Source organism: Nilaparvata lugens, chromosome X, assembly GCF_014356525.2.
Source record: "Nilaparvata lugens isolate BPH chromosome X, ASM1435652v1, whole genome shotgun sequence".
Taxonomy (NCBI): domain Eukaryota; kingdom Metazoa; phylum Arthropoda; class Insecta; order Hemiptera; family Delphacidae; genus Nilaparvata; species Nilaparvata lugens.
Genome location: NC_052518.1, coordinates 85,163,449 through 85,189,320, shown reverse-complemented (window position 1 = coordinate 85,189,320; position 25,872 = coordinate 85,163,449). Strand labels below are relative to the sequence as shown.

Sequence of the window (25,872 nt, the reverse complement as noted above, 5' to 3'; positions counted from 1 at the left end):
GAAATACTCAAGTTAAGGCTTTGTTAAGACTTTATATAGTCTTCTAACTCTCAACATTACAAATAATAACATTCAAATATAGGCTAATACTGAAATAAAAAACTTCAAAGTGTACATTCATATTATAAATTATTAGTACCCTTTTATTATTTTTATTTCAGACTAGTTCAGGGTATTATGAAATTATCAATAATTTGAACAGTGAACAAAATATTACATTTCCTGAACTGAACTTATAAAGGACATTTTTAAGCTTATCACAAAAAGTACAATAAATCATACAAGAAGCTTATTTTATATACAGAGTGAGTCATATGCATGCGAACCCTTCAATAAGTTGGAGACTACTGTAGATATAATACTGTTACTTTCAGGATAAGTTATTGGTCGAATACTCTACCTTTTGACGTACAACTGAACTTCAACCCCTAATAAGGGGGTGACTTAGTGGTTGTAACTCGAATATTTTAAATGTTAACACCCATTATGTAGTACATAATTTTAAAGGCATTTTTAAAAAAGGAAGATGGCTTCGATAAAAATGTTCTATGATACTTGTATCCAAAATGGCGGCTGATTGAAGTTTTAGTTTTTAAAAAAATGAGGGGTTGTAACTCAAATATTTTAAAGGTAAACACCCATTGTGTGATACATAATTTTAAAGGCATTTTCAAAACGAGAAAGATGACATCAATAAAAATGTTCTATGATACTTTCATCCAAAATGGCGGCTGATTGAACTTTATCAACTATTCCTTTAAAAACTAAAACTTTAATCAGTCGCCATTATGGATGAAAGTATCATAGAACATTTTCATTGATTTCAACTTTCTTGATTTAAAAAGGCCTTTAAAATTATGTACCACACAATGAGTGTTTACATATAAATATTCGACTTACAGCCCCTAACAACCACATTATGGGGAGTTGGAATTCAGTTGTACTTCAAAAGGTAGAGTATTCGACCAATAACTTATCCTGCGAGTTACAGTATTATATCTACAACAGTCTCCAATTTATTGAGGGGTTCCCATAGATATGACTCACTCTGTATGTACTTCATGTACATACTGAAAAGGATTTCAATATTCTAATTGCTTCAGGGAAGCATTTTGAATAAAATGAATATGAGGATTGAATTCAGGGATTGACAGCAGTTAATGTATGATCTTTAAGTTAAGTCCTAAAAGGTGTGGTTTTTCCGCGTGTTGCGAATTGAGGTGACTGGATACTGGCTGGATGTCTCATTGTTTTCCTGAGTCTCTACTGCAAACCGTTTGATTTCACTCTCCATTTCCTGGTCAAAAAAAAATTCCTTATTAGTTCTTCCACTCAATTCATTCGCCACAGTTCTAAACATTGCAAATTTATTCCATTAACATCCCTTAATGCTTCATCTATATTATTTCTTGACTAATCCAAGTTGGACAAACTACTTTTATAGCGGTTAAACTAAATTTTGAGTGCGCAGTAGAAGTCGGGGCATGAATTCAGTCCCATAACACCGATAATAAAACTGTAAAATCATGCATACTTTTTGAAACACAATCATCACGTTTACAATTTATACCGGATTTTCTCGGGAGAAATTTATTGGTTGAAGTATTTAATGAAAAGTAGGGCAAATGCTTTGAATATTCATTCTAAAAATTCAATAGAAGTTATCTATTCATGCTTCAATTATTGAATTATTTTAAAAATTGAAGAAGTAAAAAGCAATTGCCCTGAAGAATTAAATCCTCTTTCCGATGAAATATAGAACGTGGATTTTTGTCCATAAATAAGAGCGCTATTTGTTCCAAAAGATCAAGCTGACTATTACCGCACACTCTTAATCCAGTATTAAATAAATGTATGGTCGCATTTATTATGTTACATACAGAGGAGTTTCAGCCACCAGCTGATTCAATTCCACTTAAACGTGGTTGGATCATATGGCCCTTAATCTCGAATTATAATAACAACTCTACCGGAAAAAATGAAGCTTCTTTACACCAAGTACACGTACTTCCTTATTTTGAGTTTCCTTATTTTTAACAGTATAATACTTATTGAGGACATACCGCTGGCAGTGCTTGACGTTGATTGGTGCCCAGATGCTTGTTGATAATACATCTGAGAGTCGCATACAGATCGAGGATGAGCTCCAGGGAAGTCTTCCTCCTTGTCACTCTCACCACTTCTTGCAGAACTTGTTCTAGAGCTTGGCGGTTGATGACCACCTTATTGCACGCCCCTGTTTCATCTGCAACAACACAAATCATTTTTTATTGTCATTTTAGTTGGAAAGCAATAGAATTTGAAATATAAAATTTAGTACGATACAATTCATAATAAAAATTGAATACCACACTAGGAAACCATAATAAAATTTATATTGAGCTGACCGAGAAATTGATTTTTTTTCTGAGCTATTCATATTAAAAACAAAAATATTTCTAGTTATGTGCTCTTGGACTGAAAATGTAGTCAAATTTCAATGGGTTTATAATGTTGTTAAATATCATAATTGATATTTATAAATATACATCTATAGTAAAATGTTGGGAGAAAGAGCAGTAAATGGGCTTCTGACAATAAATTGTAAAAATGATCACCTTTTTTGTTACACATTGTAAAATTTACGAGAATTCAAGAGTAGCCTTTATACTGCACTAAAAGTATAAGCCTTTATACTAAAGTAGTGAAGTATATGGGCTTTGGTGTCGATTGTAAAGTTAACTTCACCCAACTACCATAAACCCATTTAATGCACTACAGCCCAATGTTGTACAGGCAAATACATCAAGGGACGGACGTTTGCACAGAATATATTGCTAAACTGGATTAAATTAATCGAGTTTAAGTTGATCTAAAAGTTTAAACTTGAATCGGTTTTCTCAGTGCATAGCTGCATACTAGTCCAGTTCAAGTTGATAGTTAGCGTTACGTTGATAATGGAAATACATAGTTTTCAATATCAAGAAGAGTGAATTCTACAGGGAATTTATTTGTTTACAACCCAGTAGTACAATGAGGTTATATAGCCTCATTCGTCGTTCGAGACGCACAGAGCTGTAATTCGAGGAATTTCTCAAATGATGAAATAAAATAACTATTTAATTTAGTTATTACCAAAAAATATATTTTAGAATCTAAGATGAGAAAAGTGATGCTGTTATACTTAAATCTACTATGGTATCCCACGTTTATTAGAAAACTTTCGAAAGCATAATATCTCAATGTTAAGAAAATATTTTATTATATTAAAGCTTCTTTTGTTGAAAGAGAACTGTTCAAAGTAATCTTATTTTATTTTTAGTCTTTTATTTGATCCAATACTAATTTTGCATTTGCTTTATTCAAGCTAAAGCGTTAAAACCATGGTCCTGTCCTGTACCAAATAAAAATGTTAAATAAATTCTTCCTCATCCCAGAAATTGAAATGATGTGTTTATTATTATTTTATCTACCAATGTAATAACATCAGTGTCATTTGTATCGCAAATAAAAGAAAAAAAATGCAACGAAAAAGATGTCAAGTCAATCCAAATTATTTGGTTTAAACCTCATGCTTTGGTAGTTAAGAATTTCCTAGAGTTTGAACTTCAGAAAGAGTTTAAACTTATTCCGTGCAAGCGAAATTTTAGTTTTAAAAAATCAGATTTACTTTAAACTTTAGCTTAAACTTGTATTGTGCAACGGCCCTAAGAGATATCAATCTTATTCAGTTATGACTAGAATGATAGTTGAAACTGACTGATCCCAGTACAAGTTATATTTCAAATTAGAATAGTTAATTGACAACAAACCATTGTTTTCGAGTGAATCAACTGTTGATATGTTGAAGCTATGGTCAAGCCATAAATCTTCATCGTCTTTGTCATTATTCTTTTGCAATTGTTTGGTTATGGTGACCGGTTCACCGTCGATCTCCATCTCGTCATCTGAATGCACATCACCATTCATGGCTGCATACGATGTACTGGGTACAGCTACTTCTGTACAAAAAGCAAATCAATTTCGTCATGCACGATCAATCAATAATGAAAATTAAATATGGCAGAATTGAGTGATGCTAAATGTCAAGGGTCCATACAGAGAAAGAAAACATAAATACAAAGTTTTAATTTTTAAAAAAAATTGAGAAGAGAAAAATTTGGAACGAATAGGTAATTGTTTATAGCAAATAGACTGTAAGGTTGGAAGTTAAGAATATACTTGAAATCAACATAAAATGAACTGCATTGAAGAGTATAATTTGCACAATGCTACTTTCTCTGGAAAGTCTGTCTATATTTACCGAACATCAGCTCGTTACATTAAAACTCCAGGGGCGCTGTATACTACCTATACACTCTCCAACATTAATTGTTTAGTGCATTGTAAGTAGATAATATAAATTGTATAGTGTCATAATAATATGGCCAGAACCTTACATTAACATGATTAACTATTATTATTTAAAGGTACTACTTATTTGAACAAGTTAGTTATTCGAGGAAACAGAAAGAGTTTTGCACTAACCTAATTCAGTATCATATATCAGCATGACTATCTACAGTTCATAACAATATTATTAGAAACACTTAAACGACTTACGACTATATGTACAAATATGGTACACAGTAAGGTTTTACCATGGACCATGTGTACCATAGTTGGATACATGCAATAGTCATGTTCCAAGCACTTCCGAGTGCAAGTGTTCCAAATGCATTTCAATAGGTTTACTTTAAGATCTGGTCCCAGGGTAAAGTATTATTACTTTGGGTTGCCATTTTTTGTTTTGTGTAAAGAAACACAAACATATACTCTGGTCCACTGGTAAAGTTCTCAAATTTGTAGCCTGTCGTTACTGTTAAAGCTACTACTAAATTGAATGAGTAAGTTATTTGAGTAAAAAGGAAAATATAGTTTACTAACCAACTCTTTTAAGAGTTTAAAGAGTGCACCAACCTGGTTCAGCTGTGCGTTTCCTCCTACGAACGGGAGTGCTGTGACGGATTGGTGAAGGCAGTCTCACTAACACCACCTTCGATTGCTTGGATTCAAAGCCGCTCTTAGAGGCAGAAGATGGCGATTCGGCTTTACCAGTCGAATTAGAGTCAGTCTTAAATTTCTCCTATTTGAAAAATGGCAAAGGAATAAGAATAATCTAGTAATTGTACTCGTATATGTATAAATAGATTACAGTTCTATGTAACAGATTTTAGTAACTGTATACCTATGAGTAGAGAAGAACAAAAACGTCGATTACAGAATGGATTCTATTAGGCTTCTATTCAACAAGATAGCTGACCAATGGAATACTGTAGTTCCTTTGTCATCTAAATATCGTTGCATGATAAATATGAACGGACAAATTACTCACATCTGAATTCTAAAAGAAATTTCAGCCATCTCAAATTTAGCCATATTCTAATTTCATTTGGAATTCATTTGTATCATCTTTCACCTCACCCACACACACAAGTCATGACTTATCAACAAAAGATTTTTCCAAACAGATACAATGGTATCAGGCAAACAAAATTGAAAGGAGACATAGATACTGTTGCTCATTTCAATTAGTAATATTAGATGTCTTTCAGTATGTCTAACCTTCGAAATGAATCAATAAAAAAAGTAAGGTTGAAAATAAAAGTGTCTTATGATTGGTCCAGATTTGCCATCATTGAATACCTTAGTTACAGTCTCCTATTAAATATTCTCGCAATAATGTGTAACTTCAAATGATCTTAAAATCTACACACTTTTCTACTTGTGTTTGTTATGTGGCTTTTTATTCTTATTTAGTAATGAACTTCGGTTGATTTTTTTTTACTACTTGAAATTAAATTTTAGTTGATTGACTACTTACGTGATTGTTAACATTTAATTCGTGTCTTTGTGAATTTATTTTGTTGGTTGCTTGTTTTTTGATACGGCCATGCTGCCAGGCCGATTTTCTCCTTCGTTTTCGTTGGCTTGCTCTGCTAGTTGAAGAATTCAACACGGAATCTGCAGTTTTATTCAACAATTTGTTTACAGGTTCTTCGTTCTCACTCAATGGCAGAGTACTGTTGTTGTCTTCTTCCAGCACTGAAAATCGATAAAAGAAATATATCTAGAGGGAATCAATTACAAAGTAATTACAAAAACTATTGACGAGAAAACAGTGAAATCCGAAGTGAATTAACAGTCCGGGCGCAAATGTACTAAAATGCACTGCGTGTCCATTTTCGGGTAACAGCCGTGAAAGATGTCTTAATTCCTTCCATGGGACTAGTATAAGGAAAGCGATGATGATAAGTTGAAATCACAGGCAAACACCTTGAAAACAAGATGGCCGCCAAAATGTTCAGGGTTTTGTTATATCACTTGCATTTGGATAACCGTTCAATATATTTCACTGTTTCTTGCACGAAAATATTTGAAAAACCATCCTCTGCAATTCTTTTCATACGAACATTTCCTCCAAAACGTATATTTAATCAGTTTCTCAAAAATGGTCAAAATAGGCACGTGAGGAAATGAGACCCTACCATTATGAAAAATATGTGATGAAGGATAAAAGTCATGAAGAACGAAAGATAAATTAAAATAATGAGGAAGTATTTATTATATAGAAGATGAATAATGTGTACAAGTGTACAAATGAAAAATTCGTATGGTAGTGTTATCAGTTTTTCAACGGGAAAGAATAAAAAAGCCACTGAAATTCACCACAAGTTGTGTCGTGTGTATGGTGACGACGTTATGTCAAGGCCGATTGCTTATCATTTGTTCGAATCGTCTGTTGAGTGTTGAAGGAGGAATAACATTACACAACCAACAACTAAGTGGCCGTCCATTCACGTCACGTGCCCCAAACATTGACGAAGATATACTATAACACATTTATCGTATCATTACTCATCAACTCTCTCCAAATGTTGAAAATAACCATACACACTACACAACTTGCGGTGAATTTTAGTCGCATTTTTATTATTTCCAGTTAAAGAACGGATGACTTGACGTATTTTTCATTTGGCGGTAGATGTGAGTGGTAGATCCATATTGGATTGCTCCTAACTGACGAATGAAACATGGCAGCCGAATGAAAATTTTACAGCTCTCCCATTAAACCTGCAAGAAAGTTCCCTGAAAATTTTAGCCTTTTTCTGTCATGTACAGCACTATAAAAAATAGTGTAACTTAATTCTAAAGTAATCCTCGTAGAAGCAGCAATAGTAAAATGAAATGAAAAAGAAGATTCTACTCACAGGTTGCTCCCGGTATGGGTTGTATGGCTTTTTGCAAATCGAAATCGTGTGGTAAATGGTCTGGGTACCTTTCACGGAGAAGCCGATCTTTGACAACCTTTTTACATGCCATTTCCATTTCTAGGCTAACATGTTCTGTTATGAGTTGGTGATACTTATCATGCAACATACAAGCTCGGTGCCTAATCGCTTTGCCCTCCTCCGTCCTGTAGACACAATTACAATCAAATCAAAAACATACCTTGAAAAACCGTCAACAATTAGGATTCAACTCAGTAAACTTCGAATATGTAAACTATCATACATGCTTGTTGTTTTATGTTATTTCAGAACTCTATGTTTCCATGCAATCAAAATTCCAGATACGTTTTTTAAATTTAATAATTGAAATGACTCAGCTTGGGATGATAATGTGATGTGTTTTAGATCTAAGGAAATTGATCATGAACATACATAGCACAATCTTTGAACCGTTTATGACTAATTTGGGATTTGATCAGTTTTGAGAATGCCTGCAGGGTCTTGATGAAAATTGTGTTATACATCTGCATTATAAGAGATAGTAGAGGTGTGTTTTTTAATTTATTTGAGGCTCGATTTCCAAGTGTGATGATTTCAAACACCACATTCTGATGATAGTTTCCTAAATATAAAATAGAGTCAACTACAAGCCAGTTTTTCAACATTCTTCATAGATTTATTTAGAAAGAATAATCAAGACACTCAAAAGTCGACATGTTGAACTACGTATTACTAAGGGCTTTAGTAGCCAACTTGTATTGATCAAATGACAGTAGCCGCTATTTTTTGCCTACTTCTAACTTTAATGAATCTATTGATGTATTTTTAGCAAAGTGAGAAACAATTATTTCATTTTTACAATTCATCAATTATCGTTCAGAAGATTGATACTGTAACAGTTGCATTTTTCAGCTATTCAATAGTGATATCTACCAGACACCAGACAGAACTCCTTTGTTGTGTTGACAATTTCACCCAATAAAAACTATTAAAATATAGGTTACTATTAGAATGTCTTATTACCTTATTAGTGTTTTTTTTATTATCCAATTTGTTCATTTCAAAATATGTTTTGATATAGTTATAAATATATTATACAATATACAATTAGGCTATATTTAATAAGTTTCACACTTCATACTGAAGTATGGGTATAAATAACCTTGAAATGTTATATATGAACCAGCTAATTAATTTGGATGAATAATTCCGCTGAATTTTCAGTTATTTTAATAGTTTAAAATTTGTAATGCATTATTTGCGATTGTAAATTGAAGTTTTGTAATTTAGAAATAAATAAATCCAATTTTTAATTAAATCTGAATTGTATTTACTATGTTTCTAAAAACTAAATTTTCAATTCTTGAATATCAGCTAATAAATTCGTAACTAAAAAAAATTAGAAATTCAATTGAAAATCGAAAGTTGATTAACTACTCACTTATCTGGATTATATCGCAGTGCATTATCAACAATTAATTTCATGTCTTCGACAAAATCACTGAGACATGAGTATTCATGATTGTTGATTTTCAGCATAACCTTTTCTATATACATAGGTTGGTGTACATGTTTTCTGTAATCAGTTACTATATGCTCATCCACGGGTTTCACGAATAAAAAGAACCTGCAAAAAACACAAAAATCAATATCATAAGTATTATTTTGGAGACACAGTACTTAGATTGAAGAATTGAGGTAGGATTTCTATATAAGGGAATAAGAGACAGAGAAAGTCTTAGGGGAAAGGTCGTCTTAGGTAACTGTAGGTGCAGCTCTTGCATTTATCGAAGAAAAAGGAATTTCTCCAAGGCTCACACTACAACATTTTCAAAACTATTCTAAGCATACTATGAGTTACAAAATCTTCAACTGGCAATCTTTGACCGGCCTATCTCCTGAACATTACCCAGAGATTAAATTAAGAAGAACAATTAAATAATTGATTGCAACTGATGGTTTTACAGATTGTCGTGTTTTTGTCACAAATAGAGTGAAGAAGAGATTTCAATATTGACTTGAATAACTGTAGTTAATTTGCTTATTACATTCAACAATTAACTCAAGTATCGTAATATGAAGAGTTTCTAATGGACAAAATGCAGTAGAACAGCAATAACCATTACTCTGTTTTATTCGTCATCGAAAAAATGACACCTTATTCTGAAAATAAAAATATTTGTCATATCTGTTATTTCTGCTTTGATTTTAAAATTTCAGTTATCTGCTCAACTTACGAAGAAGAAGATAGTACAAAGTACAAACATCCATACGATGTGTTTTTTTCCTGATAGATTTCAATCAATCAATTCATTATAATATGGTCCCGCTAAGGTTTCTGAGTAGGTGCCTACTCTTTAATACAATACAAAATAAAAACGGAATGCTTACTACAAGATTATAAGAGAGAAATATAATTTGTATGGAAACAAAATTTACTGTCAATAAACAAATAATAGGATGAAACTCACGTCTTTTCTCTTGCGATTTTCTCACAGATTATACGTAAGGCATATCGAAGGTCTCGAAGGATGGTATCCTCTTGACGAATGATTTTCCGCAACTCATCAGCAGTGCGCTTGGGAGGAGGGGGGGTAGGTGCCCTGGGAAGCTCCTCCAGCTCCTCCTCGACTGACTTGTTTTTGGGGATTGGTCGTAGTGAGCGGGCGATAATCAATGGCTGGAAGAATTGTTTTCGTTGCGCATCGGTAGGATACGGTACCCGGTAGATTTCCTTTCGATATGAACTGAATATACGTTCCAGCTGCCAACAAATAATGTAAAATTTCTATTTCTATCCAATAAAACTACTATTTCTATTCCATAAATTTCTATTGCTATACACTAAGATCAAGGTTGTTTCAAGGCTTTTGGGAACTATATACTGTTTCCAGTCTAGAAACTGCAGACATCAAACGTAAACTGGAACACGTCAATTCGCTGAGGTCCAGACACTTTTCAAAGGTACCCATTGCTGTGCATTGCAAAGTTGCACTAAGGCCTAACTGTACATTAATGCATATTTACCTCTATCAAATTTAAAAATGACTAATACTCTGCCTGATTTTTTGTATTCTTCTGTTTATTAGTTCAAGGTTATGCACCAAGCTTATATACTATCAAGTAACCGAATGGAAATACATTTTCTAGAAAATACTTTTTAATCATTTCTACTTTTTGAGATATGATTTGATAGAGGACAATATGCATTAATGAACAGTTAGGCCCACAGTGCAACCTGGCAGTGGGGAACAACCTAGGACACAAGCAGTTTCAGTTTCACTAGTTTCAGTTTGCATCTACAGCAACAGACAAGTGCTTCATAACTATGGTACTGGTAGTTTTAATTGTTTATAATAAATTATGAATGATCTACATAACGGACTCCGTCTGTTGAGATACAGATGCTCGTTTTGATTGGGATCAAATTATTGTCAATTGTAATTTTAAAACAGTTGTAAAAGGTGTTGATAATATAGGTTAATGTAAACTTCTTCAAGGCATGGAACAATCCTTTGGGTTAAATTAGTGGAAAAAATGTAAAAAAAATATTAAACCTAAATCTATTACAATTCAAATCAAAGCTGCCAGACATGTGTGGTCAACCAAAAACGAATAGGCCTAATTTCTATTAATGTTTGGTTGCTCAAGCTGGATTCCCACACACCAGTGCAGTATTCGTATCCGGTACAGTAGAAATATTCTTCTCATCAGTTCTAATGGGACTGGCACTATTTGCAGTCAGCCCAACTGAGAAAGTACGGTATGTTCAGTCCCATAACAACTCATGGAAAGAATATTTTCAATTTCAATTGACTCTGATACCGATATGTGGGGATCACTTCAGTCTACTAGCACAGCCTTGTCCGGCAGGCATCACCTCAATCAATTACACACACAACGTTTACTTGGGCATCAATTTTAAATTTGAAATAAACAGCATTGAAATGTTCGTTTTGTATGCTACCTGGCTTGTTACGGTTGTTTGAGTAGTAGCCATGAGCAAAATAGGAAGGCATGGGTCGATGGTATTGAGCGTTAAAATAATGAGCGCCTGGAGGGTGCTGGCGAGAGTGTCCCACCAGTTATCTACACAAGGCATGTAGATAACAGATGGTACTGTTCGCCGCGCTTCATTAAAAATCATCACACACGCCTCTTCCGGCGAGATGCCCCCTCTCGTATACATCGTTGTAACATCAAAAACATGAACAGGGCAGCTCTCCATGTTGCAAAGAAGAGCAGACGCCAATAATGTCGCCTCTTTATTTTGCCCAATTAAGAGCAAACGTGGAGCCTTGACCATTTGCTTGCATGCATTTTGTTGTTTGCAGTAGCCGCTGGGGAAGGCGGCACGTAGATGTGCGTTGAGCTCAGACAACGTGTGCTTGAAGAGCGGCTCAAGAAAGAGAGGGAGCCTTTGGGCAACAGCCGGCGTACTGCGGTGAGTTGATGGTACTAATTTTTTGGATGCCTCGGCGAAATCGCCCCATTCAACCTGTCAAACAAAACAAAGAATTAAGTTAGAAAGTAGAATCATTGAAAATAGTCATTTCAAAGATAAAATTGTTTACTGGTTTCGATATGTTGATGATATTATTTGCTTATGGAAAGGAAGCAACAGACAACTAGACAATTTTCTTTCCTACCTGAATGGATTACATAAGAGTATAAAATTCACTGTAGAGGTAGAACAGGATTGTGTATTGAATTTTCTAGATTTAAGAATAGATCATAGCACTGGTTTTCACAAGTTTTCTATTTCCAGAAAACCAACCCATACTGATGTTATCATTCCTCTTCATTCTTGTCATCCTATTTCTCACAAACTTGCTGCTTTCAATAGTATGGTCTATAGAGCACTAACAATACCTATGAGCCATCATGATTTTGATATTGAGATCACTAAAATTAAACAGATAGCTGTCACAAATGGGTTTGAAGAAAGTATGGTGGACAGATTATTGAGTAAAATTAATAGAAAAATTTCAATCAATTCTAGCTTTGTAGGCTCAAACTGTGAGGAGAAGACTTGGATAACAATCCCATATTTAGGCCTTGTATCTGATAAAATAGGTAGGGAATTGAAGAGGAATGGAATTCATGTTGCGTTCAAGACCAAACCGATTTTAAATAGTCTATTTAGCTGGAGTAAAGACAAAATTGATATTTGGGATAAAAGTGGGGTGTACAAACTTAAATGTGATGATTGTAATGCTTGTTACGTGGGTCAGACTGGTAGAAGTTTCAAAAGTAGAATTAAAGAACACATCAGAGATTGGAATAAACAAAATGGGGAATCTAACTTTGCAGAACATTTGATAACAAATAATCACAAGTTCACAGTTAAGGAGAATGTTGAGTTTCTGCATGTTAATAACAAAGGCAGATCTTTGAATATTCTAGAGGCTTTAGAAATAACAAGAGTAATTAAGAAAAATTCCCAGTATAGTTTAAATGACCAGATTCATTTCAACCAGTACAACACTACGAATTTAGTTTTATCATAAAATTGTAAGCATACATTAGTCAATAGTTTTTCCATTTACATATTTGTTTTATTATCTTTCACACTTATTTTCTTGGTTCTTATTTTGTACTCAAAGTATATTTTATTATCATGGCGATTCTGTTGCTTAAGCCGCCATTTTGTCACACCGTTGAGGGGGAGGAGACTGTCTAGCTAGGCCAATGGCAGGCGTTCATGCCCTCGACCAATAGCAGTACTCGCCTACCAGTATAAATTCTGCTGCTCTTGTATTTAGTTTTAGTTTATCAGAGATTGACAATGGTGTAATAACCGAAACCGGTCTTTCTAATTAATAATAAATCAGTGGTTTTTTGACAATTTCTTAGTCTTTTTCATTCAATACTTAGAATTAGATTCTGTCTGATAGTTTTATAGTAATTGGCCTTTTTTTATAAGTCGAAAATCGATGTCTCGAGAAGTGAGGTCGATAAATAAAAATTTTACTGTACTGTACATTTTTTGTTAAAAATTTCATGTAGAATCTATGGTTGTTACACCTTTCGTGGGACATCCGGCCAACCTGTATGTAAGTTATTTATCTTCTGTTCTTTATGACAATCAACAATTTACCATTCTTCACTTATCATGACAAATGAAGAAAAAAAAAAAACATAAATCCAACTAATGTAATAGAATAGTAGTTTAGGTAAGAAGTGCAACCAAATGACGACCAGATTTTTGAATGCTGTTACCCATTTGTCCAATAAAATAAACTAACCTTGACATTGTCAGGGTTGATGAGGAGTGTGTCGTTTGTTTTGTAGATCTGCGGATACCGTCTCCTGAGAGCGGCCATGACAGCCTCCGCACAGAGTCCGCGCAGATCCGCGCCGCAATAGCCGTTGGAAAGTTCGGCCATTTTTAGAATGTCCGCTTCGGATGGTTGGCTCTCCCATTTGCCGGTGTGGATCTTGAGGATTTCACCGCGCTGCTGGCTGGAGGGCAGTGGGAACAACAGTTCTCGATCGAAACGTCCGGGACGGCGCAGGGCAGGGTCTATTGCGTCAATCTGTAACACAAAAATGATGAAAATACAGAATACTGCTGAATCATAAATAAGTAATAGAAAAATAAAGATAAAATAAGATATTGTACGAAAAATAAAAATACAAAATAGTGCTGAATCATAAATATGTAATAGAAAAATAAATTTTTCTTTTGTTTCCACTACTTTGTAATTATTGATCATTGTGACAGCGACTATTGATTATTCATTATGCTTTATATTTCGTTAGTTTCTTTACATTTATTTGTTGTTGTCACACATATTTATGTAAGTGTTTTTCTATAAGTATTGGAAATAAAATTTGATTTGAAATAAAATATTACTGAAGCGTCAACAATCATTGTAGAGTAGATTGGATTACTTCTTTGTTAAAGCAGATTACGATAAACAAAGCAATCTAATCTCTAGTGATATTTTGTATTTCTTCATTCTTCTATTACGTTATATTACATTGTATGTGGATTGACAGAGATACCGGATGGTTCTACAATAATTGTAACAAACCAGAAACAACATTAAATATTATTTATGTAATTTTTTATTTGTTAAAATTATTGGTTTTTCTGAGGTGAATGTAATTCAAATTGAATTTACTGCTTGTTATAGATTGCACTAAAAACGGTATAAACAATTGTCGTTCAATTGTTATTCAATTAATATTATAATAACAAAATAACTATAAACTCTTATGTATTATGAACAAATATACATACAATGGTTTTAACCATTTAGTGGGTTTTATTGTGCTACTTTTGTGCTTCTTCATAAAATGCGTTAATTTTTGAAATTGGTTAACTGATTAATAAACTAGTAATAAATAGCTGCAGTATCTAACTTGTATATAGAAGCTATGTTTGCAAAAATGCAATGAGTTTGTAAAAAAAAGGTGGTAGAACTTGAAAGAAATCTAAAATATATCCCCGTTAAAAGAGGCATTATATGTATTTAGAAGTCCAAATGAAATATTTATCTAAATGTTTACATAAATCTAGGAATTGTTGTGACTGAAAATGATACTTGACCATTCCTGTCAGATTTCCTGACTGATTTTGTCAGTTTACGAGGAATATAACCACAAGTTAAAATATTTATAGGAGAAATTACAATCATGATACAATAGTGAAAATCCAAAGATGCGAACAGACTTACGCTCTACTCCGCAAACGAACGTTACACGAGCAGATCGCAAGATGATCGCAGGTCGAACCTTAGAAGCCTAAATAGTTTATACTTGCATAAGTATTGCCACATGACAATTTTCTTGAGCCGGCTGATAGAGCTCGAAAATGAAAGATAAGGAGCGATAAGATAAGGCTACTTGAGGTATTAAATTTATTATTCATGATGTCACATCAATTTCAATACAGATTAATTTGTATTAATGTATTATAAATTAATGTATTATATTATTATATAAATCAGATTAATGTATTATAAATTAATCTGTACTGAAATTGATATGACGGAATGAATTTAATAACTCAAGTCGCCTTATCTTATCGCTCCTTATCTTTCAGTTCCGAGCTCCATTCACCGGCTCAAGAATTATAATGTGGCAATACTTATTCAAGTATAAACTATTCAGCGCTTCTAAGATTTCAACTATTGTATTAATGCTTGGAATTTCTCCAATAAATATTTCAACTTTTGGTTATATTCTTCGTAAACTGACAAATCAATTTTGAATGGTCAAGTATAATTTTCATCTACACCAATTCCTAGCTTTATGTTAACATTTAGATAAACATTTCATTTGGCCTTCTAAATACATATACTGCAATGCCTCTTTTAACGGGGATATATTTTAGATTTATACCATGTTCTTCCAACGCTTTTTACATACGTTCTGCATACGTATTGCATTTATTTGCAAACATAGATTCAGATACTGCAGCTACAATATTTTAGTGCTGTATTGATGTGAACGGAGGCCATTGCCAACATATTTGCAAGACGGACTTGAAGTGAACTCACCCGATTAGTGGCCCCGATAACGATGATATCGCCACGGTTATCAAGACCGTCCATCAGCGCTAACAATGTGGACACAATGCTGGCATGTACTTGATCCTGTTTTGTCGATCTTACGGGAGCCAAACCGTCAATCTCATCGAAAAATATGATAGAAGGTCTACTCTGACGTGCTTGCTCGAACAACAGACGTAGCTGGCGCTCTGATTCGCCAACCCACTTTGACATCACGTCGGCTCCTTTGCGCATGAAGAATGCCACTTTCTGCTGACCCGAGCTGCACTCATTGGCTAGAGCACGAGCTAACAGCGTCTTACCAGTACCTGAAAGCCAAGTCACAATTAAGCATTTGAATAATTTGGTCTCTATCCAGATAGATGAATATATAAGATAAGTCTATTCAAATGCAGTTATTTGTCAACAAAATCCAGCAACCTTACAGAATGAGAACGCTATGATTGAACTACGCTGCATTATTCAAAAATATACAAACAAGTTCTCTCAGCCATAACACAGTCTAACATTGCAGGTTCAGGCAGAGAAATTTCAAATATTTTGAATAAGGGAATGAATATATACGATAACAGTATACAGACAAATTTGATAATAGAAAAACTATACCTCAATACCAGTCGATTTATCAATAAAACTGGAGTGGTCATATTAATATTAGTGTAAATAACAATTACAATACTACATATAACTATATTAAATAGTTAATAATACAAATAATCACTGAAAAATGATAGCTTTTCAAGATATATAATTTAGTAGCTACTAGCCACCTCTCAAAGACGTATATGGACTTATATCAACAACAATAAATGATCAAAATTATTTATTTCAAAGTCATATTCAGAATAAGGCAGCCAAATATAGGCACATAGCCAGTGACTGAATAAGTCACTAACGAAATTCATTATTTTATCAGCTATACGTGATTGTGAAAATTTATTAATTGTTCTTCTCTGACTATTTCTGTCTTTCAATCAATCAACTGTAACATTTTAATGTATGATCTAACTAACTAATTCCAGAGTCAGAATCAGCCAATCAATAGTAGTATAAACAAAATCAGAGAAGGATTAGATAGTTAATTTCAGTTTGATTCAACTAAAACAACCAGGTGGACAACAAACATGTCAGCTAAGAAAGTTCCTATTACACTAATTCTCTACATAATCAAGTATGGAATCATAAATCAAGAAAGTATAGTGATTCTAGATGAAAATTGTAGGAAAAATTTAAATAGTTGAAAAATATTAAACCTCTGAATTTTGCTTTAATAGAATCTACAAACCTCTTCTTGTAGTATAATTACTTTCTACTACTGTGCCAAACAAGAAACTAATCAAGATCAATTTCGTACACTTATGGTAAACAATTAGCATAGAGAAAAGATAGCATATGCTATCAATATACTGAATTTAGTAATGTCTTACCAGGCGGGCCGTGGAAGAGAACTCCTTTCGGCAATGTTATATGGAATCTCGTAAATAATTCCGAGTACTTCATGGGAAAAATCACCATTTCTTTCAAGCATTGAACGTGTTCCTCTAGGCCTCCAACTTCGGTGAATTTTATATCCGTATCCAATGATACCGGGTCGAGGTCACCTAGACGACCGAATTTTTCCGTCCCAACGTTATGAAGGATGCTATATTAAAATAAATTGATAAATTCAATTGTACAATATCGCACAGAGTAATATTAAAACTTGTATATTAATAGAATTGTTAGAAATATTACTCCCTTTCATCTCATGATAATCAAGGTACATTATGTAGGATAAAGAGTAAGATACACAGGATAATTCAAAATTCCACGTCGATCTCTTATGTGTACAAGTGCACATAATTGATATGCTTTTAGCGATAAAATTGTGCTCCTGAGAGAAAGCCGTGCAGTTTTGAATCACCTAATAGAGAACTGATAAAGGACTGCCAAGGTAACTCCAGTATGCTGAAGGAGAGGCCCAGCGCTTCAAAATACAGTACAACATTTAAAGGTGCTCACATAGTGATGAGGTAGAGGTACCTCAATGTAACACAAATACCATGCGCGCGCATGGTAAGGAGGTCGAGGTAAACCGCGCGGTAAACCTCTATCTTGACCTCCTCACTATGAGGGTGCCTCATAACACATCACGTATTTGTGTTACATTGAGGTACATCTCGACATCGACCTCTTAGGCTCTTACCTCTCTCTTCCTCCTCACTATGCGATCACAGAAAGTAGCGATTAGATATGAGATTATTGATTACACATTCCAAATCTGAAGTTTATCGCATCTCATATGGTGCATAACAACTTATAAATTGTTATACATGTTTTAGAAAATACGTTTTTCCACCAGCAAATCTTGTTTAAAACTTCTGAGTTGTGATGCCGTGAAACTTGCCTGTTATGTCCGTCAGTATGCTTCATACTTTATACACTTGATCGGACGTTTACCATTGGTTATTATCACGAATCACAACCTTTCTCATTCCAGTATTTATTTAATAATTGATAAATAATACTTTCAAGCAAGGGATGCTTCCCTGTACGCATGGAGGAGTTGATAATACTAACTATTTGCTTTTCTTTTACCAATAAACACAAGATACATTCTGGAGTACCAACTTACATAAATCATAATGCATCATAACTAAAATTAATTGCAGACAATTGATCAATATCAATAAATAATCCTTTATTGCCATTTAACACAAAAAGTTGTAACATACGTAAAAGAAAGAAAGTTACAAGAAAGATCAGTTGCATAGTTAAAACCTGATAAAGATAACAGTACACTACTCAATTCAATTATAGAATTATCCTTGAAACGACCTTTCTTTTACTTCCAAATCTATCTTATTTCATTTTAGTACTAACTTTCTTTATTTTAAATACAGAGTGGCCCATAAGTCGATTTATCGAATAACAATGAACACACTATCATGAACAACCATCAAACCAAACATAACCTCAAACTAAACTATGGTAAAGAAACCTAAACAGCTATGGTTTGGTTTGTAACAACAGCTGACCTTAAAAATTGCTAGCGTCAACTGATTTATGATCCACTCTGTATTATGCTATTTCATCAATTATTGTTATTTATATTGTCGACGCAGAATGTTGAGTCATAAATTGATTCATTCAATTTTCTTTCAAACTTTGAGAATGCGAATAAAGAATTTGAATTTTTAAATTACAATTTCAATCTATACACACCTCTTAATTAAACTAACAAGTAAGAATTTATTGTCTGACCTTTTCCGCTTGCCGCGACGGGCTTTATCGACTGCTTCATCCTCTGAGTCGGCTGAAGTCTCCGACTCGGTAACACTACGATGCCGCCTCCTGCGTGAACTCAGCGGTCCGGCTACATTAAACCTATCTACTTGGCCTCGAGTCTTTCTCAGACAGTAGGTCACACCCGAATTAGCAGCAACCGGAGCTTCGTAATTGCTCTCCGAAGAGGAGGTGTTTCCGTTGCCTTTAACAATATTCACACGGTTCATTTATTTATTTTATTTATACATGCACAAAATGAAAACAATGATTGAATTAGATTTCTTTATTTATGTGCGTTACAATATTTACTGGCTTATACACTAATTTAAATTGATTGACGGTATTGCTAATTATTCAACGAATTTTACAAAGTATAAAAAATTAATCAATGAGGGTAAAGATTGAATGCAATTACGATAACGATGATTTAATATTGTGATGTAATTTCACAAATCGGCGGTGTTTCAACAAATAAATTGTCGATTCTCTAAAAAGGATATAAAAATATATCATTACCATCAACAATGGAGAGAATTAAATATTAATAATTTCCATTCTACCAATCCTGCCAGATTGGAGTGAATACAACTTGTTGGACGCCCGGGGGGACCAGCAGGCCTGCTTCTTTATATATTCAGTTCTAATAGTGTCAGCTAAATACACCCTAGATTCGATATCAAATACTGTGCCCTATTAACCTATAAATTAAATCAAGCTTATTTTCTTGTCCCACTTTTTTTCCAGTCTTGTAAATTTTGTCCACACACGAGCAGTTCCAGATTGATGAAGTTTGATAATCTAGTAAGTAAATAATACTCAGCAAAAGTTTAAATTGAATAAGAAGAAATTTTCATTCAATTCTATTGAATTTACATATTTTAGATAAATGTATATGAATTTATTTTTGTTTCCCCATTATGTACTGCAACCCAAAAGACTGTTAATTGGAAAGGAATTCGAGACAGCATTAGAAAACAAAATAGAGGCTTTTACTTATCAATCCTTGAGTTAAATAATTATTTTAGGAATTGCATGTTCTACTTATGCGAAGATGTGAAATGTAAGAGTGTTGTAACTACGTGAAAAAATTATAGGTTAAAATGGAACATTAGTGTAAAGAAAAAATAAAAATATGAGAGCAGTGAATTATTATTATTTTTCGAACCCATCTACTCCTCCAGACGATACTTTGCCATGGAGAAAAAATGCCGACGATAAAATGTTATAATTGATTTATTTGTAATGCGATTATTATGAAATAATTATGACATAACCTACATAATATTTGGACAATTCAAGATAAAATTAGGAAATTTAAGAAGTTTTGGGCAAAAGCCTGTTTTTTCTTTCCCTACTACTGTATTGTTTACTCTATCCAATAAAAAAATAAATATATAAATTGAATAAAGGCAATTTAATTGTATTTTCTTCAATTAATAAGATAATGTTGCCTACCTCTTCTCTTCCTCTTCTGTTTCCTAGTTTTAGCATTGGAATTGGCGGCGCCATTGCGGCCTCGTCTCGGTCGCCCGTTTGTTGTGTTCGGTGTAATCTTGTCCCGACATGCACGTCGCAATCTTTGGCTACGGCTTCCCTCCTCTTTAGACGGCTCTTCAACTACGCCATTTTCCACTGGCTTCTCTGAATTATCTGCACAGTCGTCTCCATTCACTTGCTCATCATCAATCTGTTCATTCACTTCTTCTGCCTGTTTGTCCGACACAACTTCATTTCCTTCCACCTCATTTCTATTTTCCTCCAATTCTTCCTCCTCGTCATCAAATGTCTCTTCCTCTTCGTCACCGTCGTAATTGTTTTTACCCTCTGAAAAATACGAGAAACAAAGTATTAGAAATTGTTCAGTATTTGACTATTTTTCTATAGTCTCTTCATGGAAAGGATAGACAATACATAATATAATATTCTCATTCTCATATAAGCTTATTTTATACTTATACACTCATTTCAGCTTTTAATTGATTTTATACTTACACGAGCACAAGATTTATGTTTTGTCCATCTTTCGATGAACAGATTAGACTATAAAACATGTAAAGTACATTCTATTCTTTAAGTTATACAATTATGTATAATATTTTAATGAAATTGCAATATACAGAAAAATATGTATATTATTTATTATTATTATATTTGATACCTATATATTATATTTCCAAGACAGATTTACAACTTATCTGACCTAGAATACCAATATTAATAGTTTGCTTTCATATACCCCCTTAAGGCTGTGCAAAGGCTAAAATTAACTTTCTACTCGGGACAGAACATTTCAAATTCGGTGAGATATGAATCCATTAGATTCAGAAGATGGATTCTTCATGGTATTATTGATCTAGTAAAACAGAAATTTTCTGAAAATATCAATTTTAGAAAAAGTTATTTAATTTACCAAAAATAACGCAACTAAAAGTTATTTTTTGTTATTTTCAGTAAATTGAATAACCCTCTTAAAATTGATATTTTCAGAAAATTTTTGTTTTACTAGATCAACAATACCTTTGTACATCTTTGTATCCTGTAAATCTCATGGATTTATTTATCTTACCGAACTTGAAATGTTCTGTCCCAAAAATTCAAACTTTAGGCTCTCATATCTCAAAAAGTAATGATCGGAAAAAATGTTTTCCTGAGAAAACTTTTTCATTTTGAAAGCTTCACGATATAAAAATCGAAAAACTTTGAAAAATATCACCAGTAGAAAGTTTATTTTTAGCCTTTGTACAGCCTTAATTTTATACTTACACAAGCGCAAGATTCATGTTTTGTCCATCTTTCGATGAACAGATTATACTATAATATAAAAAATGGAAAGTACATTCTATTCTTCAAGTTATACAATATTGTAATGAAATTACAATAAAAAGAAAAATATTAATAATATTATCTATTATTGTATATAATATTATTTCATTTGATAGCCATTTATATTTCCAAGTGACATTCACAACTTATCTGACCTAGACTAATAATTGTTTACCGGCTATACCAATATTAATAGTTTGCTTCCATATACCCCCTTAAGCACGTTGCTTACAAGGACAATAGTAGCTTCCACTAGCTGCAGCGAGAACACAGATATGTTTCGGACATTTGCAATTACACAGCTATTGGCAATATACAGCAAGTGACTTATTATTACTCGAATATTGCAACTTTCACTCATCACCACGTGTTTTGTTAGAAAATATTTAACACATTTTCTCATCCGTCTGCTTGTATAGACGGCCATTTTGAACAAATTTTCTATCATGAGAAATTATTGTTTTTGAAGGGACAGATTCAAGGATCCAAAGTTTCAAAGAACGCCACACGTTAACCGATGCTTATTGTGTTGCCAAGTAATATGTTAGTTAGGCAAACCAATACCTATGTTCTTTACAAGAACCAGGGGTTTTTCCCTATACTAACATTCCATTCATCACCCGGTTGCAATTGTTGTCGCAATCCAGTGTGATATGCTTGGCAGTCTCTTTAGACTGATTAGTCCTCGAGATCTATGTGAGTTCCACTCCTGGCCATTTTGTAGGTCCTTCCGCTGAGATAGGGGACGCCAAACTGCCTCTAGGGCACCGGCGCCCGGCCAACCTCGACTAAGCCTCTTGACCCACATTCATGCCTGGAGTTTCAGCCATCTCTGGTCTCTTGGGTTTATCTTTTTGCTCCTCCGAAACTGCCCTGATGGATCAGATCCCGTGGGTTTGAAGGCAAGGCAACTTCTGGAGTTGCCTTGAGGTCCGTTTTAGTCGCCTCCTACGACAAGCATGGATGAATTCTGGTTTTCATCACATTCTTGAGTACGATGATCGACTCAAAACTCCCCCAACCCACAGGGGGCCTCTATCATGAGAAAAGAGGTGGGATAAAAATATTTGTAGGACGCTGGTGGTGCAGTCACATAGGGCGTGCTATCAAGCACGAGAGAGACAGATGACAGCACAGTTCAACTTCAGAATTTGTATAATTATACAGTCTCTCATCTCATTACCAATGCATATAAGTGAGGACATCATCCAGTGAAAGACATCCATTCTCAATACGACATACATTGTATTTTAAACGTTCAAGTACCCCATCAATACTGAGAGACTGCATTTATGGATTTCGGTTCTTTTCATCATGGATAAATATTATAAAATATAATTTAAAACGTCAACTATATTTAAAAAAGTATTCAAAAATCTTCCCCTGGTCAGATCAAGGACATCTGAAAGCTGGAAGAAGTCAACTGGGCCAGTCATTATTTCCAGAGTAGAGTTGAGACCAAGAGGGTGTCAGCAAATCTGATTCCGCTGAGGGTGCTAAGAATGGAATGCAGAATGCTATCTTGCTAACATAGAATCGATGACTAGGGCATCCTTCAAATTACTCGTTTGAAAGTGCAGCATAATCTTGTCCTAGGACTACTACGCACAAGGTTGCCTTATTTTTCCTTTCCCTATAATTTCGATGATGTACTTATTTATATAAACATTGATGGATACAATATCAATCTCAGCTTTGAATGATTGGGAAAGGAACAACAGGCTTGAAGCCCAAAACTGTTCCTTTCCCAAATTTAGATAGAAATTGTCCAAGAACAGGTTATGTTTACACTTCATGATTTCTGTCCAATTTTGAGTTATAAACTATGAATTTAGAAAAGTTGAAAACCAAATTAAATAAGAATACTTCACTAAATCATCACTGATAACTGAAAAATACTGTATTAATAATTGAAAATTTTGAAATTATTGTATGAATGAAAAATTAAAAAAATGAGTCATTCAATACGAATTGCTCTTGATTGGAACTCATTTGAAAGTCTGTAGTTTGTGGTAGAAGGTTTTGATTAAACACTAAGGAACAAAGTTCAACAACGTTAAACACTGATATTTTAATATTTTTCTTAGTTGATACAAAATGTTAAATACAAGTAACAACATTGAACTTCTTTTATATATGTTTTCATGTTATAATGTTAGAAAACCAGACACAACTCAAAACATTAGTCAGGATTATAAACTCAAAACAATATTTCAAGATTTCACAAGTCTTTGTTGCAGTTCATCCATAAAAATTGACAATAAAATATTACTTGATCAAAAGATGGGTTAGGTGAGGTTCAACACCTGATTGGATAAGAAATAATGGGATGAAAGTAATACTAATAAAGTTTATGTCCATATTAAGAACACTGAACATACACGACACTACATATCACATTATTTTCTTTTTTCGAGTTTGAAATACTTGAATACACATTTTGTTGCTTCTTTGAGAGAAACTAATTTTGAAACCTGCAGTTTATTAACTATAAACTTTTCAGTTGAAATTACTTTCCAAATCTTCATAATAAAATAATATGGAATATTAAATTGAGGCCACTTTAATGCTAGATAGATGAGTTCATCTATAAACGTATCAAAGATTCGAAACTGCATATGCCGAAAAATCAAATTTAACAAATTAATACAATTGTAAAATTGAAAGAAAAAAAATAACCTGGCATGGCTTATGCCAATGGCAAAAGCTGAAAGTTTATCTATTATTTAGACATTTTCTGTTAATTTAAATCATGAATCATAAGTAATAAATCATGTAAGCTTAATCGTAAATGTTCAATAATAGATCATTACTTAGTTGGGGCAATAATAAGGGCACGGCACAAATAGCCAATTCTAGAAAATTGTACCCAGAAAAATTGATGAGATTTGAGCTGAAAGCACTTAATGAACAGGGAAAAGTAGAGAGATTCCAGGAAATGGTATCCAACAAGCTGCTGGAAGGAAATGCAGGTACACTGTCACAAGAATGGGAAGAATGTGTAAAATCTATCAAAGATGCAGCTCAGACAGTATTAGGTGAACAAAGAAGAATGGATAGAAAATGTTGGTTTGATGAGGAATGCAGAGAGACCACTAGAAAGAAAAATGAATCTTTTAAGGTGCTACAACAGAGAGGAAGTACAAGACAAGCCATGAACAGATACAAGGAATTGAGACGAATGGAGAAAAGGATGCACAGAGGGAAGAAGAGGAATCTCGAAATTCAAAGGCTGGAAAAGATGGAGAGACTGCAAGAGCTTTGCTCCTAGAGTAGAAATCTGGAGTGAAGCTTTAGAAAGATGGCGAGAATATTTCCAGGAAGTGCTGAATGGAAATGCAGAAGTGGACGACGAGATAAATGTAGAAATACTACCAACAGATGGCTTAGAAGAGGACCCACCAACTTTGGAAGAGGTGGATAAAGCAATGAAGAAGCTCAAGAATAACAAAGCACGTCCAGATGGACTAGCAGCAGAGCTATTCAAGCGTAGTGGAGGCTCTGTCATAGAAAATCTACATAGGCTGATTGCAAAAGTATGGGACAGCGAAATGAGTTTAATAAAGGATTGATAGGGCCAATACATAAAAAGGGAGACAGATTAGACTGTGGAAATTACAGAGGCATTACGCTATTGAATGTAGGATACAAAGTGCTTTCGAATACTCTATATTCAAAGTTGAGACCCTAAACAGACAAGGCAGTAGGAGGATATCAGGCTGGATGACGAGAAGGATGCTCCACTGTGGATCAGATATAAGTGCTACGCCAAATTCGGGAAAAGACCCTGGAATATGACATAAAAACACATCATATGTTCATTGATTTCAAAGCAGCATATGATTGTTTAATAGGGAGAAAGCTACATGTAGCCATGTTGGAAATGAACATTCCAAAAAAGCTGGCGAGACTTGTCCACATGACAATGAAGAAGCATATATGCTGTGTCAAGATAAAATGAATGAATAGAATGGTGTAAGGCAGGGTGCTGTCATAGAAAAACAATAGCG

At 33.7% G+C, this 25,872-nt stretch overlaps 1 protein-coding gene across 1 annotated transcript in view; it reads right to left on the bottom strand.

Annotated features, from left to right (window-relative positions):
- Positions 1 to 250: 250 nt before the first annotated feature.
- Positions 251 to 25,872, bottom strand: part of LOC111045128 (ATPase family AAA domain-containing protein 2) — a 33,973-nt gene continuing 8,351 nt past the window's right edge. Inside the window, exons 4-17 of the mRNA XM_039441793.1 lie at positions 20,495 to 20,863; positions 19,016 to 19,241; positions 17,200 to 17,414; positions 15,761 to 16,080; positions 13,499 to 13,789; positions 11,218 to 11,748; positions 9,722 to 10,014; positions 8,692 to 8,877; positions 7,230 to 7,435; positions 5,843 to 6,063; positions 4,939 to 5,104; positions 3,792 to 3,980; positions 2,064 to 2,245; positions 251 to 1,297 (exon numbers count right to left, since the gene is read on the bottom strand). Of these exons, the coding sequence (XP_039297727.1) occupies positions 1,184 to 1,297; positions 2,064 to 2,245; positions 3,792 to 3,980; positions 4,939 to 5,104; positions 5,843 to 6,063; positions 7,230 to 7,435; positions 8,692 to 8,877; positions 9,722 to 10,014; positions 11,218 to 11,748; positions 13,499 to 13,789; positions 15,761 to 16,080; positions 17,200 to 17,414; positions 19,016 to 19,241; positions 20,495 to 20,863 (3,509 nt within the window). The 3' untranslated portion in view covers positions 251 to 1,183. The remainder of the gene's footprint in view (positions 1,298 to 2,063; positions 2,246 to 3,791; positions 3,981 to 4,938; positions 5,105 to 5,842; positions 6,064 to 7,229; positions 7,436 to 8,691; positions 8,878 to 9,721; positions 10,015 to 11,217; positions 11,749 to 13,498; positions 13,790 to 15,760; positions 16,081 to 17,199; positions 17,415 to 19,015; positions 19,242 to 20,494; positions 20,864 to 25,872) is intronic.